Source organism: Equus asinus, chromosome 16 (genome assembly GCF_041296235.1).
Source record: "Equus asinus isolate D_3611 breed Donkey chromosome 16, EquAss-T2T_v2, whole genome shotgun sequence".
NCBI lineage: Eukaryota > Metazoa > Chordata > Mammalia > Perissodactyla > Equidae > Equus > Equus asinus.
In genome coordinates, this window is record NC_091805.1 from 14,474,576 (window position 1) to 14,491,727 (window position 17,152).

Consider the following 17,152-nt stretch of genomic DNA (forward strand, 5'->3'; position numbering starts at 1 on the left):
AGATGAAAAATGTGTATCTGCAATTCATTGAAGGCAATGAGTAGTCTGTTCTTGAGTTGCCGTGGCAACTGCTCAATTAAGTGAAAAAAATGAAGAAACTAACGTAGTGTAGTCGCTCTTGAGCTTAACATTCTTTAAAAAGAAAAATAAAAAAGCAAAGGAATATGTTTAGTGAGTTATTTTCCCCAAGGCTTTCCTAGGACTTTGCATTTCTTCGCTTTGCATTCAGCCAGCATGTCTGTTCACCCCTCCATGCCACCCTGTATGCTAGCCTCAGTGTCACCTGTGGTTAGGAACACGTGAGCCTCGGAATTCACCTCAGAATGTTCTGTAGGAACGTTCACTTACATCCAGCTTCCACCCAAAGCCCCTTGGGTCGATTTCTGTGTTCAAGGTGGTGGGGGGGAGGCCTGTACTGGAAGAGGAGGTGGGAAAGTGGGTGGGTTCTGGCCCTAGATTTGACTCCACACTTAGCTTATAACCTGAAACAAGAGACGCGCTTTTCTGAAGACATGAAAAATAAGCCTGCCTTGATATATTAAGAAACAAAGGATATAATAATAACACCTTACATGTGTACACTGATCCACTGTTTACGAAATACTTTCCATCATCTCATTTCCTCTCAGCCAGCACCCTCTGGGGTGGTCATTGTACTCACCACTTTAGAAAAAGTGCACTTTATAAAAACACAGAACTGATCATGGCGCTTCCAGCCTCCAGTGTCTTTCTCTCCACTGCTCCTGGGATAAGACCTGAGTCCTCCCCGTGGCCCTGAGGCCCTGCAGGACGCCGCAGTGCACCATCCTCCCGGCTATCTGTGCCCAGCCTCGCTGGCCCACCTTCCGCTTCTCTAGGGCACCGACTGCTCCTCCTTTGGGCCTTTGCGTCAGCTGAGGGCTCTTCCTGGGACAAGCTTGTCTTTCCCCTTAGCCCCTCCTCCCTTCCCTACTTGGCCAACTTAGAGCCCATCCCCTGTCCCCTGGGCTCATCAGAGCTCCTGTTTTAATGTTCCTACAATCCTGTGTTTTATATACGTCCATATTTAATATACCTTTACTTACATGATTATCTAATTAAGATCAATCTCCCCAACGAGACAGGAAGCTCGTGAGCGAGGGAGCTTGTCTCTTTGACCGCCCAGGCCGCTGCCTGGCAGAGTGTTGAATGAGGACCTCACTGACGTTACCAAGAGCACAGCTGTTTGGATTCACACCCAGGTTCCTCGGGGTCTAGCATCCCACACTGCATTGCAGGTGTTAGAAATGGAAATATCTTCCATTGTGTAAAACACTGCACAACCGTAAGACATTAGAATCCGAAAAAAATGCAGGAGGTTCTGTGGGAGCAGAGTCACTTAGATGTGGACTTGAATGGACACATCACAGTTAGCAACCCTCCTGGATAAGTGCTAAGAGACTCCTGCATAGACAATAACATCGAGTGTCCTCCTGTGCTCGCTCACAGATAGGGAAACACGCACCGAGCCTCTGCAGTCCTGTCCCCTGGTGTCAGATACGGGCTCTCTCACATGTCAGAGGCATGACAGTTGTCACCCCCGGGCCTCAGTTTCCTTTCTTGTGAACTGGAGGTTCCTGATCCCTTCTTCGCGGGGTCTCTGTGAACATGTTCACAACAATGAGCATCCATCTTTCCACCTGTGGCTCTCTGTGCGCAGGGCCTGCTGCTCCGGGAGGGGTAAAATCAGCAGGGAAACCGCGTTGGGAAACCACGTTGGGAAGGCCACAGCTGACGATTTGTAAGTGTGCTTTGGGGGAGCTAGTGTTCAAAAGTTAAAATTGTTTCAGCATAAAGTAATTATCTTATGGGCCACCTAGTTCTCATATGGCAACTTCTTTTTTTTATTATTGTGGTCTAGTTGACATACAGCCTAATGTTAGTTTCAGGTGTACAAGATAATGATTCGATATTTGTATCGATCCAGGGGATCGAAATGATCACCACAGCAAGTCTAGTTAACATCCATTACCACAGGTGGTTACAAACTTTTTTGTCTTGAGATGAGAACTTTTAAGATCTATTCTCTTAGCCACTTGCAAATATACACTGCAGTGTTCTTAACTGTAGTCACCACGCTGTACATGACATCCCCCTGATTTATAAATCTTATAACTGGAAGTTTGTGCTCTTTGACCCCCTTCACCCATTTCATATGGTAATTTCTTACCCTATTTTTTTTTTCTAAAATAAATACCAGTGTGTCAAATCCATGGCATAATCTCCTCCATGTTTATTTACACTTCAGGGGTTTTAGTTGTTTAATTTGAGTACGTACACAGAAAAGGCATGAAGAGGCCTTGACGAGACGGTTGACTCCAGCCTTAGAACGTTCCCACTGGCCTTGAAAGTTTCCTATCGTGCAACTTCGGGGGCAGGAGGCAGCTCTGAGCTCATGGGTGTCTAGGCAGACCTGAGCTCCGCCTCTCTCAGGCAGAGCACTTTCGGAGACCGTAACCACACCCTGCCGCTTCTCTTAGGACCTCATCCGCTCCTCGAAACAGCCTCATCGTGTAAGCAGAACAGGAACGGTGGTTCCTACATTCTGAATCAGGATGAGAAGCAGAAAGCAGCAGCAGAGGAGGAGTTTGCGTGCTGTGGCTGGAGGACGGCCCAAGGCCGCGTTGGTGTAGCAAGCCCCCAGCGAGCATGGAAGTAGTGTGTTTACTCAGAGCACCTGGGCGGGTGTCTGATTGAAACCTTGGAAGTGGCATTTGCGAAGCTGTGAACTCTCATTTGCTGCCCGCCTCGACCCCATTCTCTTTATTTTCTATTCTGAATATTTAATGGAGAAAAATTGATCAAACTTCACCTCAAGCCAGGCTAGCCCATGTAATGCCTTTGTGCAAATTAGAAAAAGACCTCCCTCTAGGCACACACATCCTTGGGGACACACAGGTTGGTGAGTGGATTTAATCACCACTCAGCCCCCTAGCCAAGAATATTTGCACAGTACACGACTGTAGAACCGTACATGGCAGCCATGCCTCCGGGGCAGGTCACCTCCAGCCTCTGGCCACGGGGAAAGGGCGGCCTTCTCTCAGCAGCAAGGATCCAGACCCCCATTTTGAAAGTCTCAGCTTTTAAAGGTTGACTCCTCTTATAGGTTTGTCTTTCCTGAGCCTCTTTTATTTCTGCTTTTGGCAGTTTCTTTTTTCTGCACAGCATTCTTTATGAGGGACTTTGAGAAGCAGAAAAGAGCACACCAGTTTCCCAGGCTCCTGCATCTGTTTGTTTTTTGGTAGTGGGTTGAATGTGTGCTTTTCCAATATGATGTCATCGTGGCTTTTAAGTATTCCCCAAGTACTCATTGCCAAAGGCTTTTCAAAAGATAGTAAAATGTTTCTCCTTTACCCCCTGTGGAACTTTGTACTAGAATTTTAAAACAGAGGAAATACAAAAGGCTTGCCTTCAGGTACAACATATTCCCTGAGGCGCATGGTGAGGTCACACTGGAAACCAACCTGTTCGCTGTCTTCTGCCTTGTCTTGGGAAAATTACAGCAGAGAGCCAAAATAGAAAGGGCAAAGTCTTTGGGCTGAAAGATTTTCACATATTGTTTTAAAGTGAGAGATGCTATGTATCAGTCAACTATTGCTGCCAAACTGCCTGGAACTTAGTGGCCTAAAATAACGTCCATTTATTATTTCTCTTCAGAGGCTAGGGTTAGCTGAGCAGGTCCGCTGACCCAGGCTCGGCTCAGTTGGGCTCACTCACACATCCACAGTGTGATGGGCGCTTTTCTGTGTCAACTTGGCTAGGCTGTAGTAGCCAGTTATTTAATCAAACACCAATCTAGCTGTTACTGTGAAAGTATTTTGTAAACATGGTTAATATCTATAAGCAGTGACTTTATGTAAAGGAGGTTATCTTTTGTTTCAAGTGAGATGAAATTAATGTATAACTTTGTGTTAGTTTCGGGTGTACAACATAATGATTTGATATATGTATATGTTGCAAAATGATCACCACAATAAGTCTAGTTAACATCCATCACGGCGCATAGTTACAATTCTTTTTCTTGTGATAATGTTTAAGATCTGCTGTCTTAGCATCTGTCAAAGATACAATATAGTATTGTTAGATATCGTCACTGTGCCGTACCTACATCCCCAGGACTTTTTTATCTTAGAACTGGAAATTTGTACCTTTTGACCACATTCACCCGTTTGCCACCCCCACCCCTCACTTCCAGCAACCACCAATCTGTTCTCTGTATCTGTGACTTTGATTTTGCTTTTAGATTCCACATATAAATGATATCCTCCAGTACTTGTCTTTCTCTGTGACTTATTTCACTTAGGGTAATGCCTTCAAGATCCATCCACATTGTCACAAATGGCAGAATTTCCTTTTTTTATGGTTGAATACTATTCCATTGTGTATGCACACCCCATGTTCTTTATCCATTCATCCATCGATGGACACTTAGGTTGTTTCTATGTTCCTACCTATTGTGAATAATGCTGCAGTGAACATGGGGCTGCAGATGTCTTTTTGAGATAGTGGTTTCATTTCCTTCATATAAATATCCAGAAATGGAATTGCTGGATCATATGGTCGTTCTATTTTTAATTTTTTGAGGGAACTCCATACTGTTTCCTGTAGAGGCTGCACCAGTTTACATTCCCACCAACAGTGAGATTATCCTTGATAATGTGGGTGGGCCTCATCCAATCAGTTGAAAGGCCTTAAGAGCAGAACTGAGGCTTCCTGAGGAAGAAGTAGTTCTGCCTGTGGTCTACAGTGTCACCTCCTGCCCTAGAGTTTCCAGCCTGCCAACGTACCCTGTGGATTTCAGACTTTCCTAACCGGTCCCCACAATTAGGTAAGCCAGTTCCTTGAATAAATTGCTTACAGAGATAGAGATGTATAGAAGGAGTTATATCCTACTGGTTCTGTTTCTTTGCTAGAACTCTAACTGGTGAGCTCCCAGGTCAGCCAGGGCCTGGCCAGTCTAGGATGGCTTGGGTGACCGGAACTCTGCTGCACATGGTCTCTCATCCTCAAGTAGGCTAGCCCAGGTTTGTCCTCGTGGCAGGGGCAGGGGCAGGGGCGAAGGGAGAAACGGAAGCATGCAAGTTTCTTGAAGCGTAGCTTCAGAAATGGCGTGCCATCACCTCCTCCTCATTCCGTTAGGTGAAGCAAGTCTCAAGAGTGGCCCAGGTTCACGGGTGAGGAAATAGACTCACCTCTTGATGGGAGGATCTGCAAAGTGGCATTGCAAGCGGCATGAGTGCAGGGAAGAGGGAAACTTTGAGGCCAGTGTTGCCATCAACCTATCACAGACTGTTTGATACAATGGTAAAAGGACAAACATCAAAACTTTTTTTTAACTGCCAATATGCCTTTTCTCTCTCCTTAAGGCAGGTAAAACTATAAACTAAAATATTCAGAGCCTTAATTTTCTCACTTACAAATGGAGGATAGTAAAACTTACCTTGTGGTATTAACATGAGAATAATGAGATATCTGTGAAACACCTCCTGGAGTGCCTGGCAGGAGCTCAACAAATGATATTTCCCTTTACCAGCAACCTTTGAGCACCCACTGCATGCAAGAAAAGAGAAGGCAAAATATATTTGAGGAAATTTTGTTGAAGTGTTTTCGTAGGGTCAGTATGCATAGATAGGATGAATGGATAAAGAAAATGTGGTATATAGATATAAATGTAGATACACACATACAATGGAATAGCATTTGGCCATAGCAAAAAAGGAAATCATGCCATTTGCAACAACGTGGATGGACTTTGAGGGCGTATGCTAAGTGAAACAAGTCAAACATAGAAAGACAAATACTGTATGTGGAATACTAATTGTGTATTAGTATTTCCACTGTATTGTGGAAAAGACAAATACTTACATGTGGAATCTAAAAAAGCCGAATTAATAAATACAGAGAACAGATTGGTGGTTGCCAGGACGGGGGAAGGGGGGTTGATTGGACAAAATAGGTGAAGGAGGTCAAAAGATTCAAATTTCCAGTTATAAGATAAATAAGTCCTGGGCATGTCATGTACAGCACAGTGACTATAGTTAATAATACCGTGTCGCATATTTGAAAGTGGCTAAGAGAGTGAATCTTAAATATTCTTATCACAAGAAAAAAAATTTTGTAACTATATTTGGTGATAAATGTTAACTAGACTTATCGCAGTGACCATTTTGCAATATATATAAATATTGAATCATTACGTCATACACCTGAAACGATTATAATGTTTTCTGTAAATTATACCTCAATGAAAAAATATGCATAGGTAAAAGTTATTTTCAATATAAAATAATTATTTGACAAGTAGCTTAGTCAACATGTGGTAATTCCAAAAGGATTTTTGAATTTGCAGGAAAAAAAACATCTTATGGATACAGACACAACCCAAACCCTGTAATTTGCCTTCATGATTTTGAATTTTCTTATTTTAATGGGACATTTAGAAGCTATATTTATATAAATTTATATATTTATATATATATTTATATATTTATATATAAAGTTGGTGCCCAGCTTTTGGAACTAGACAAACCTGAGTTCAAACCCCAGCTCCCACATTTTCCAACTGCTTGACTCAGGCACAGTCCATAACCCCTAAGGGACAGCATCAAATGCATGAAATGGGCATGATACCCCGTCCTTCGGTGGGCTGCTGTGGTGAGCAAATTAAATGAGAGAATACCCAATAAATGTAGTTAATGTTATTATACCCGATATATAAAATGATAGAAACATTAGTTCAGGGTTTAGAGTACACTGAAATGCTTTTTGTTAATTGTTTCCACTGCCTACCTACTTCACCTGTTCATACTTTTCCTCCAAAAAATAACTGTGACAGCACTGGCTTTTATTGCAGCAGCACGTTGGGCTGTTAGAGAAGTCCGTTCTGCCACTGGAAGTAGCCGGGAGGTTCACGTGTGAGCCATCAAACTTGCAGGTCTGAAAGTCTATCCCCAAAGACTGTCGATGCAAAGTATCCCCACACAGGGTAATGTTACATAAGCAACCCACAACAAACTAAATTGATAATAATGAAGATTAAAGTAATCCTAATTTATAATGAAAAAGCAAGAATAGCAGCAACAAAGCATCCTTGTGGAAAACTGCAAGATTGCCAGGTTCGGCACGTGCGCACCCTGTGGGAGCATGAACAAGCCGGGCCTTGTATGGCGGCCAAGATCTCAGAATACTAATTTGAAGTCCTCCTAAAGCTCTAAAAACAAGCTGATTTTAGGTTTAGATTCTGAATATTGTTAACCCTTAATAACTTACCTATCAGATTAGTGGTAAGTGCCTTCAGGTACAGACAAAAAAATGAAATTTTATATACTTGCATCATTATTCACCCAAGAAAGGATTTTGCAGTTGTGCATAAGTTCAGCAGGATTCAGTGAGGTTTTGCACCCGCAAGTAACCGGACTACAAGTGGCTTTAACAATTAAACATGCTTTTTTCTCCCTTCATCACAGTCCAGAGGTGGCTGGTTCCAGGGTGGGGCAGCAGTGGTCACACAAAGCCAGACTGTTTCTTCTTTCTCGTCTGCCCTCCTCAGTGTGGGCGCTGCCTCCCTTCAGATCGCAAGGTGGCAGTGGTGGCTCCAAACATCACGTCCTCACACAGCCATTTGCAAAAATAGAATGGGTGAGTGAGGCAGGTTCTCCCCAGGTGTGTCCCTCTCTCTAATAGGGAGCAAATCTGTCCTCCGAAACCCCCCCAAAAGATTGCTCTTCATGTCCTCTTGGCCTGGATTTGGTCACAAGCCCATGCCCATAGTACAGAGAGTGGGAAAGCAAGGATCTGGCATTTTCGGCATCCAAAGAGGGAGGTGGCTCTGCCTGCAAGAAAGGAGGTGAGCTGTTGAGAAGGCGTCTGAGAGTGTCTGCCCAAGGCGGTGAGGGAGGAGGGCGGACGAGGTGGCCCTGGCAGGCTCTGATGCTTCCCATTCCACCTCCACCAGTAGTAGCTCCAGTTTCTCCATTTTCAATGTTAGGCTTCCATGTGAAATTCTATGCAAATAAAATCTTCCATGGATAAAAATGATTTGCACCTCTTTTTTTAGCACATACTCAAAAACCTAATATACCATTGAGTCAAAATTGTTCACTATTATATTCCCAGCTTCTGGAACAGTTCCTAGCATATGGAATGAGCTTACATTCATTTCCTGTTGCTGCAATAACAAATTACCACAAACTTGGTGGATAAAAATAACGCAAATTTATTATCTTACAGTTCTGGAAGGCAGAAATCCAAAATGGGTTTCACTGGACTAAAATCAAGGTGCCGGCAAGATCAAATTCCTTCTGGAGGCACTAGAGGAAATCTATTCCCTTGCCTTTTTCTGCTTCTAGAGGTTGCTCACATTCCTTGGCTTGTAGCCCCATTCCAGCAATGGCATCACTCTGACCTCTGCTTCTGTCATCACATCTTCTCTGACTCTGACCCTCTTGCCTTTCTCTTATAAGGATCCTTGTGATCACCTTAGACCCACCCAGGTAATGCAGGATGATCTCCCCAGCTCAAGAGTCTTACCTTAATCACGCCGGCAAGTCCCTTTTGCCATGTAAGGTAGCATACCACAGGTTCCAGGGGTAAGGATGGACATCTTTGAGGGGCCATTCTTCTGTCTACCGCAGAGCTCTATAAATATCTGTAAAATCACTGAATGAATACTAGAATCTCAGCATTGGATGCTTCTTTTTTTTTTTTTTTTAAAGATTTTATTATTTCCTTTTTCTCCCCAAAGCCCCCCGTACATAGTTGTATATTCTTCGTTGTGGGTTCTTCTAGTTGTGGCATGTGGGACGCTGCCTCAGCGTGGTCTGATGAGCAGTGCCATGTCCGCGCCCAGGATTCGAACCAACGAAACACTGGGCTGCCTGCAGCGGAACGTGCGAACTTAACCACTGGGCCACGGGGCCAGCCCCATTGGATGCTTCTTTAGATAGCATCTAGTCTAACCTCTTACAAGGTCTAAAAATCTCTTCGCTGGCAGATAGTTATTCCGCCTCTTCTTGAATACTTCTGGTGCTGGAGGCTCGCCAGCTTCCAAATCAACCCTTCCAGGTTGAACAGCTAAGGGTCTTAGACATTTAGACCTTTCTTCCTTTTATTACTTCTGCCCTTCTTTCTGGAGAAGTCTACTCACTGTATCTTCTCTATGACTATTCTTACCATATTTTGAAAAAGAATTGTCTTCTTATTGTATTAGTCATTTACAAACCTTTACTTAGCACATCTCTGTCTCATTCATTGGGGGACAAAGCAATAAAAGGGAGCCCTATCTTTGAGGGAGATATTGCAAGCGAATCCTACACATTGGTAGTTAAATAACAAATGCAGTTAAATGAGATCATGCACATAAAGTGCTCAGCCTGTGCCTGGCACACAGCAAGTGCTCCAAGAATGTTACCTGCTCTTGATGCTGTCGTTACCACTCACGCATGCTCTGGGCCAAGTGACCGATTCCCTGGGAGTTCGCTGATGGAGCAGCGACTGGCGAAGGCTCAGGGAAGAGGGGAGATGCCGAGAAAGGCAGAATGTAAACAAACTCAGGGCAAAGGGGAAGTCATTCCAGGCTGGGCAATGTAAGAAGCTGGGCACCAGAGGCCAAATTAAACAGGTCAAGTTCTGGGAACATTAATAGATTCATTTGTCTCGCATAGAGTTTATCTTAACTAGCTTGGGTAAAACAGCGTGAACTGTATGAAAGTTGTAGATAACAGCTGTTCAACAACCACTCTCCTCCTGAGCCCTTCCTGGGCCTTGCAGACTCTAATTAAAGCCCATCGTCTCAGGTCTGCAGGTTGCTTCCAGTGGGAAGAACACTTCTTTTGACCTGCCCCTTTGATCCTCAACTCCAACCTAGACGTCGTCTTTAGTTCCTCCTTTGCTCTAAGCCTCATGGCCACTCACTAACCCTGCCCCACTCCCCACTCAGCCTGACCCCCTGGAACCTCAGGGAGCTAAGCACAGATGTTCAAGTTGGGGAATAATGAACGTGAGAGAAGTAGGGCAGGGTCAGAACTGGCCGGTAGGCTCTGAAGCAAGAAGTGCTTCACCGTGCTTTACCTTGGCATAGGAATAAAAGGATGCACTCATTAGTGAAAATAATAATAATAAAAATAAAAGAAGTGCTTCAGATTCGGAGAAAGCACTGGGGTCCCCCCAAGATGAGTGGAGAACTCAGAAGGCAGAGGGATAGAGGGGGAGTTGTCAAGGAGCCCTCCTTGCTCACTTCATCCAGACTGACCTTCCTCCAATCTTACTTCCTTTTAAAGAAAGTTGGTGGGACAAAGGATGACTCTGTTTTACAAGAAATCAGAAAACAAGGAGGGAAAGGCCCATAACTCTCCTTGGTAAGACTAGTCAGCTGTGACTTTATGGCCAATGTTAACTTTAGATGAGACGAAATCAGAATGGGAACTTTGCTCCTCCCTTTACACCACCAGCCTGACAAAGCCCTGCTTAGCCAGGGAGCCACATTTGGCATATGAAGACTGGAGCAAAGTATCTTTTATGTGGTCTTCCAGCAGTGAGGTGAAAACAGGAAGTTGTAAGAAAAATCAGAAAAACCTTTTTTCTTTAAAACTTCTTATTAGAGACCCCGACATTTCAATTTATACATAAAAGAAGAAAAATACCATTCCTCCTAGAGAACTACATCTATAAACCACTATTTAAAGCGGCTCATGTAGAGAACCTGCAATTTAATAAGACTGGAAAAAGGTTAAGCTAGCATCCCCTATATTTTTTTCATCCCTGTTTACTCAATTACACATGTACTTCCACAGCAAGCAGACTTCTAATTGTGTAGACTTCAGTGAAAGAGAAATGGGCCTTGCTGTAGAATAAATTCTTGGGTGTAACTAAATTACATACCACTGCGTGTACTTTTTTTCCCGAATTGCCCATTACTTTAAATGAAAACATACTTAAGAAAAGAACTGTAAACACTCAAAACATTTCTCAAGGACCAGTCTCCCTTCCTCCCGCTGATAAAATGTAGTTGTGTTTCTATTTTCCAATATTCTCCTGTTGAACATCCAAGGAATTTCGAAATTCCATTCACAGCTTACCAGTAGAACTTGAGAATTTCACTTTCAAATCACTCGATAAGCATGATCCAGCTTCAGTCCCTCTTTTAGCAAATGAATCCACCTTCGTTTCTATTCATATGATAGCATGAGCGTTCCCGACACTGTAGTGTAGTCACTCACTGCACTGTGTCCCTGCACCTCGTACACAGACGGGTCATCATGCCCCATCAGAAGAGGTGTCAGGACACAGCCTTTGGAATCAGGAAACCCATCTGGCGGGTGGCATCCTGCACAGTCACGTAAGCTTTCCGAGCCAGAGTTTCCTCTTCTGAAAAATGGGAAACAGCAAGCTTGCCTACCTCCCAGTGCTTTCCCGAGGACCAGATGCTATCACGCACATTGAAAACACTAAGTACTGCCCAAGCGGCTGTTCCAATAACCACGTTTAAGATCATTCATGTGAGGTATTTTGCTGTTTTTGTTTTTTAGCAGGCATAAAGAAAGAATGCAAAAATTTCATTTTCAGGTTGCAAGATGGGGAGATAGCCTGGTATCGTTTGGGCTGTTCTTTTTTAATTATTGTTTTTTCCCATTAGGATTCTGCTCCTCCTTGAAGATGACTCTTCTGAGAACTGCCAAACATTTTGTGTCCAGACCCTATTGCCCCCTCCCCCACCCTGCTGTTGTTTCTTATAACCGGAGATGGAGTCCTCAGACCAATATAAATAGAAACGTAGGAAAACCCTCACATGCTAGCATTTCGTGGTTCATGATTCCTCCAGAATTTGGGTTATCTGCTTAGTACTAGTTGAGGTAAGAAAAAATCAGAAAGACAGCTGCTCACGTTGTCTCAGAAACTAGGGAATCTCTTTGAAATCCACTTTTTGGGGTTTTGAAGTTGGTATCTGTGCTCACTGTCAGAGGGAAAAAAATAGTCTTTTCTTTGCAGCATTTGTTTGTGAATTTTAACGTGAGAAATTAATCTTAGCTGTGACATTTTGATCTCAAGTAAAGCCTCTTTCTATAATCCCATCTGAAACTATGTGCATTTTTATGCCGTGAAACACACACACTGTTTAATACAAACAGGTGACTCTGAACTAGGAAGATACCCCAAAAATGACCTACTACTTCTGTCTCCTTCTCAGGAGAGCTCTAACTTTGTGGTCTCAAAAGATTTTTGAAAATCAACACTGTCTGTCTCAGGAGGGCGGTAGGAGTCCCCGACATGACCCCACCTCCCACAGCAGTGAGAGGATGCTGTCGTTGGTACCCAAGTACTTAGGTCTGTCCTCAGCCGAGCTCTGGGCTGCAGTGGGAGCTCAGGCATATCCCCACCTAGTAGGACCACAGAACCTCAGTTACGTCATTCCTCATCCACAGGGTCGCAGCCAGGATCCAGTGAGATCATATCTGCAGAAAGGCTCCCAGAGCTGTAAAGCACTATTTAAATGTCAGCTTCATATTCTGACATGATCTGCTTGTGACAGTGCCACATGAAATTGATCCTGTAACCAGGATGTTGCAAGCAAAGCAGGTTGAAGAAGGTAATTCCTTATGATGGATGAAGCCATCTGTGAAGCTATATTGTTCTGTTTTGATCTCTCCCACCAAAAATCCAATAATTCAAGGAATTGGGAGTGGCAGGGCATCCATATCTTGAGGTGGTGATACTAGGAGCTCTGATCATAAAAGAAAACATATCCACACACCAATTAGCTGCTCTTCCTACAAATAATAATACCAGAACCCAGGCTTGCAAAACCAGTTTCTTGCCTACATACCCACACAGGGAAATAGAGTCGAATGTGGTATGCTTTTGCTCTCCTATGGCTCTGGGTTGACTGGAGAATGAGGGATAAAGACGAAAACAAATCTTGGTCCAAATCCACAATTTTCCCATCAAGCCACCTGTCCTACCCTGAGGCTCTGATTGTGCCCCTTCAATGGGAACCTAGATTTCTCTCCATCAATTACCAACACATTATCATTTATACAGCACAAAAAGACATGGTGGCCTGAATTTGTGTTTCTGTGTTGCCGGCTTTGCTGCAGCTTTTCCCACCTTCACCAGTATTAATGCATCATGGCAGCCTGTGTCTTGGCTCCATACTTGTGAGTAACAAATGGCACTTACATCAAATCTGTGCCTATATTTCTACTAACTCTCTTTGTCAGTTAGGTATCCTGCTTCATGCACCCCAAAACCTCTTCTACTACTGTGGAAAGTCTCTATGTCTTATTGTACCCCCCAAGCCTAACCCACAATTGAGACTGACGGGTGACAAAGGGCTGAGTGGTCGGAGTGGCAACACCGTAAAAGGCTGTAATGCAAAGAAGCACCCACAGGGACTCAGGGTGGAGCTTGATAGTTGGTGGGTGTGTTTTCTCAAAGTGTGCCTCCCCGAAGATGCTGCTACAGTGCAACCCGGGTATAAATGCCTGATTGGATAGTTTTCGAATAAGCCTATGTAACATTTTGCTCCTTATATAATTGACGTTCTGAAATTAATGCCTTTCATGCAGAACACACCTAGCATTTAAAAAGAAAGAGACAAGATTTAGGGCCACCAAGGGCTATATGGCATCTTTTTCACCAAAACCAGAAGTGTTTGCCTTTTGTTAGTTGTTGCTATTGTTGTAACTGTTGTGTGTGTGTGTGTGTAAGATGCCAGATTAATTTTATTTACAAAAGATTCACATTGGAACCGTGGGTTTATTGAGCCTCACTGGAAGATCACACCGTCCCATCAAACGTGCCATTCACCTGCGCTTTCATGTCAGTGAATGCAGGGCACCACTCTTCTGGCAGAGAGCTGAGGACGGTTGCATCTGTGCCCCAGAAACCTCTTCATTATCCATGCATTCATGGAAATAAAGCTGGGGTTCCTTTGAAGCACCTGGGCAGACAGAATGGAAAACTGTGAAAAGAGCTATGGATAAAAACAGGTCAGAACTTAAGAAGCCAGAGGTCAGATGGGCCCTTTTATAAAAGTGCATTGTTTTACGAATTCAGATTATCTCTGATCGAACTCCCAAAACTTGATAGCCAAATGCAAGAAAGATCTGATATAGTTTAGCCTGTAAGGTGGATGTAAGTCTGATATCGAACAATAATATTAAAAGTTGAGGGAGAGGACTCAGTGGTTTCCTCCAGCCTTCACCTGGTATATTCAATAGCTGTATGACAAGCAATAAGCAGAGTCTGATTAAACAATCCTTCACCAGCAAACGCTATTGCGCCTCTTACCATGTAGCTGCATCTTAGGCAAACATATTAGTTGCTTCAGATGGGTCCCTGTGTCAGCCTTGGGCAATGGGCGATGGGCATCCCTAGAGGCACAGCCTGAGATGGGGATTCTTTGCAAGTGTGTTATTGGAGAGAGATGTAGGTTAGGGCAGGCGTAGGAGCTGAGCAAGGATGTGGTCCCAGCTGGGCACTAGCTTCAGCCTGATCTCGAGAGGACCTCTGGGGCGCAACGTATACCAGAGTCGTCCCAGCTTGAAGGAGGGGCCAGACTGCTGTGAGCCCTTAGCTGCAGCTGGGGGATGGGTGCACTTGCCTGATGAGCGGCAGGACACCAACAGATCCACTATGGTAGCTCAGCTCATGGGACTAATCTCTAGGAGCCATGCTACATGGTAGCAGGTGTGGTGGTTCTCATCCGAATCCTGACCTCACTAAGAACATAATGACATGACTGTGAGCCCCTCACATGACCTCTTGAACATCAATGTTTTCATCTGTAAAGTGAGAGAGGAGGATGGTAGGGTTGGATTCGATGATTCCTATACTCCTAGCTCCGAAATGCAATAATTTCAACAGAAGTAGGGGGGAGGCTCACTGAGAAATAATTGATGGAAGTGAATTAATGTAAATGTGTCCCTGAAAGGCCACTCATTAAAAACTCTTCTCTCACCTGGAATAGCTCTGGATACACCGGCAAATCTAAGAAGACAAGCAGCAAAGTTGCCCCAAAAGCATATGTTCGGAAAAAGGATGGCAAGCCGTGTTTTCAAAGTGCTTTCATGGCAGGTTACCTCAAGGGAGCATTACTACAATGAGGCAATCTCATCTGACTAACTCCTGCATCAAAGGGAATTAGAGGCAAGAGGCTGGAGTAAAGTGTGAGCCCTGCAAAGTGTCACAACATCTGTGGAGAGCAGCTTGGCCAAATCTATCAAAATTATAAATACATGTACTCTGACCACACTGTCCCCTCTCTGGGAATTTATCCTATGGGTATATGTGTATGAAATGACATTTATATGAGTTTACATGTGCTCTTTTTCAAAAGTAGTCCAAGATTGGAAATAACTCAATGGTCCATCAATAAAGAACTAGCTAAAAACAGTAACAACAACTATGGTACCTTCCACACGATAGAATACAACTGAGAAGATTCTGTATTGATATGGAAAGTTATCTAAAATATATTGATAAGTGAAAAAGCAAGGGGAAGAACAGTATTATTATAGATTAGTATGTATATTATAAACACACATGCTTGTATAACTATGCTGCTTTCTGTGTACAAAATGGAGGTAATAAGATTATATATTTATATTCAAATGTATCTATAGATATCTAGAAGTCAGTTTTTGTGTATCAGGAAAGATAGAGAAAAACCTGGTATGATTGGCTACCTATAAAGGGGAGCAAGTGGGAAAATGGGATGATGGAGACATAGGTGGCAATAAGAATTCTTACCAAATGCCTTTTTATAGATTTTCTTTCTGGAATTTTTCCCAACCACCGTAGGTTCTTCAGTAAGGAAAACGGAGCAGCTGTTTGATTAAAAAAATAAAATGAAAACTTAAAAGGCAGGCATCAATCAAAGTTGGTCATTCCAACTTCCCTTATTTCATGCTTTAATTTTCAGAGATTGGCAAACTATGGCCAGTGGTTAACAGCTGCAACAGAGACCGGTTGGCTAACAATGCTGAAAATATTTACCATATTTCCTACACAGTTTGCCACATCCAGCTTTAAATTATGGAGTTTTTTGTAAAACAGCTGTGACTACACCGATCAGTGAGCTTCAGAGACTGAAGGGTTTTGTCTTCTTGAAATCAGCTTTTCTGACCACAGATTGGTTATGCAGCAAGAAAATGAGGCCAGATACTGTACCAGTTAAGAAGAGCATGAACTCTGGGGACAGACAGCCCAGGGTTAAATCTGGGCTTTGTCCCTCACTGCTTCATGACCTCAGGCAACTTAACTTCTCAAACTCTCAGTTTCTTCATCTGTAAAAGATGCATAATAATAATACCTCCTTCATAGAGATTTTTGGAAGGTTGAGTATGTCAATCTTGGCAGGAAGTTTAGCACAATACCTGTTGGTACTGTCATCTAATGTTTTCATTTTTTTATAAACAGGGTGATTACCAGTTAAATGTGCTGGGAGAGGACACCATGGGAGGTGAGTTTCCTTTACTGATCAGACCAAAATTGTCATTTTAGTAGCTTTGAGCACATCTTTTTTGTTAAACACAACTAAGAGATTAGAAACTACCAAGCTTGTGCATTTCCCTTAGCCAGGGAACTCGGTTAAGATCAGAACTCTTTGGATCTCTCCTATCTTGGTCCACGTAAAGAACCGAAGGGATTCTTACTAAGAGATGCGTTTCCTCACTGTCCGGAGAACGTGACCCCTGAGCTGCTCAGTGAAGAGAGGATTCTCTGGTAAAATATGTTTGGGGAGTGCTTAATCCCCTTTGGAAGATTCACATACATAACAGCACAGCAAGGCTCCCCCAAGTCCTGCAGTAAAGAGAGCTGGCGAACTTCAAATTTATTGAAACACGGAAGTCTTTTTCCTACATAGCAATTACTATTCTGCAGTGTGCCATTGGGACCCAATCTAAGAAACACCCAAATTACACTGCTTTGTAATTTTTGTCATGTTAAAAGTCTTGCAGAAACTAAACATCCAACCATAACTAGCTACAGGTGGAACTGAAAATAGATTAAATTTGTGAATTTGAGATTGTCCAAAAAAGATAAGGTTTATGATTGCCCTAGGTAAAAAACCTTCTACCACTTCCTCTCTGTAATAAGGTTGTTATAATTATGGTCTATGGAAATATGCTTATAT

At 43.2% G+C, this 17,152-nt stretch overlaps 1 protein-coding gene across 2 annotated transcripts in view; it reads left to right on the top strand.

Moving 5' to 3' along the window:
* AK5 (adenylate kinase 5) overlaps nucleotides 1-17,152 on the top strand; it is a 224,843-nt gene that overhangs the window by 147,026 nt on the left and 60,665 nt on the right. For both annotated transcript variants that reach the window (XM_014849624.3, XM_070486633.1), the window contains exon 9: nucleotides 16,435-16,477. In XM_014849624.3, the coding sequence (XP_014705110.3) occupies nucleotides 16,435-16,477 (43 nt within the window). The remainder of the gene's footprint in view (nucleotides 1-16,434; nucleotides 16,478-17,152) is intronic.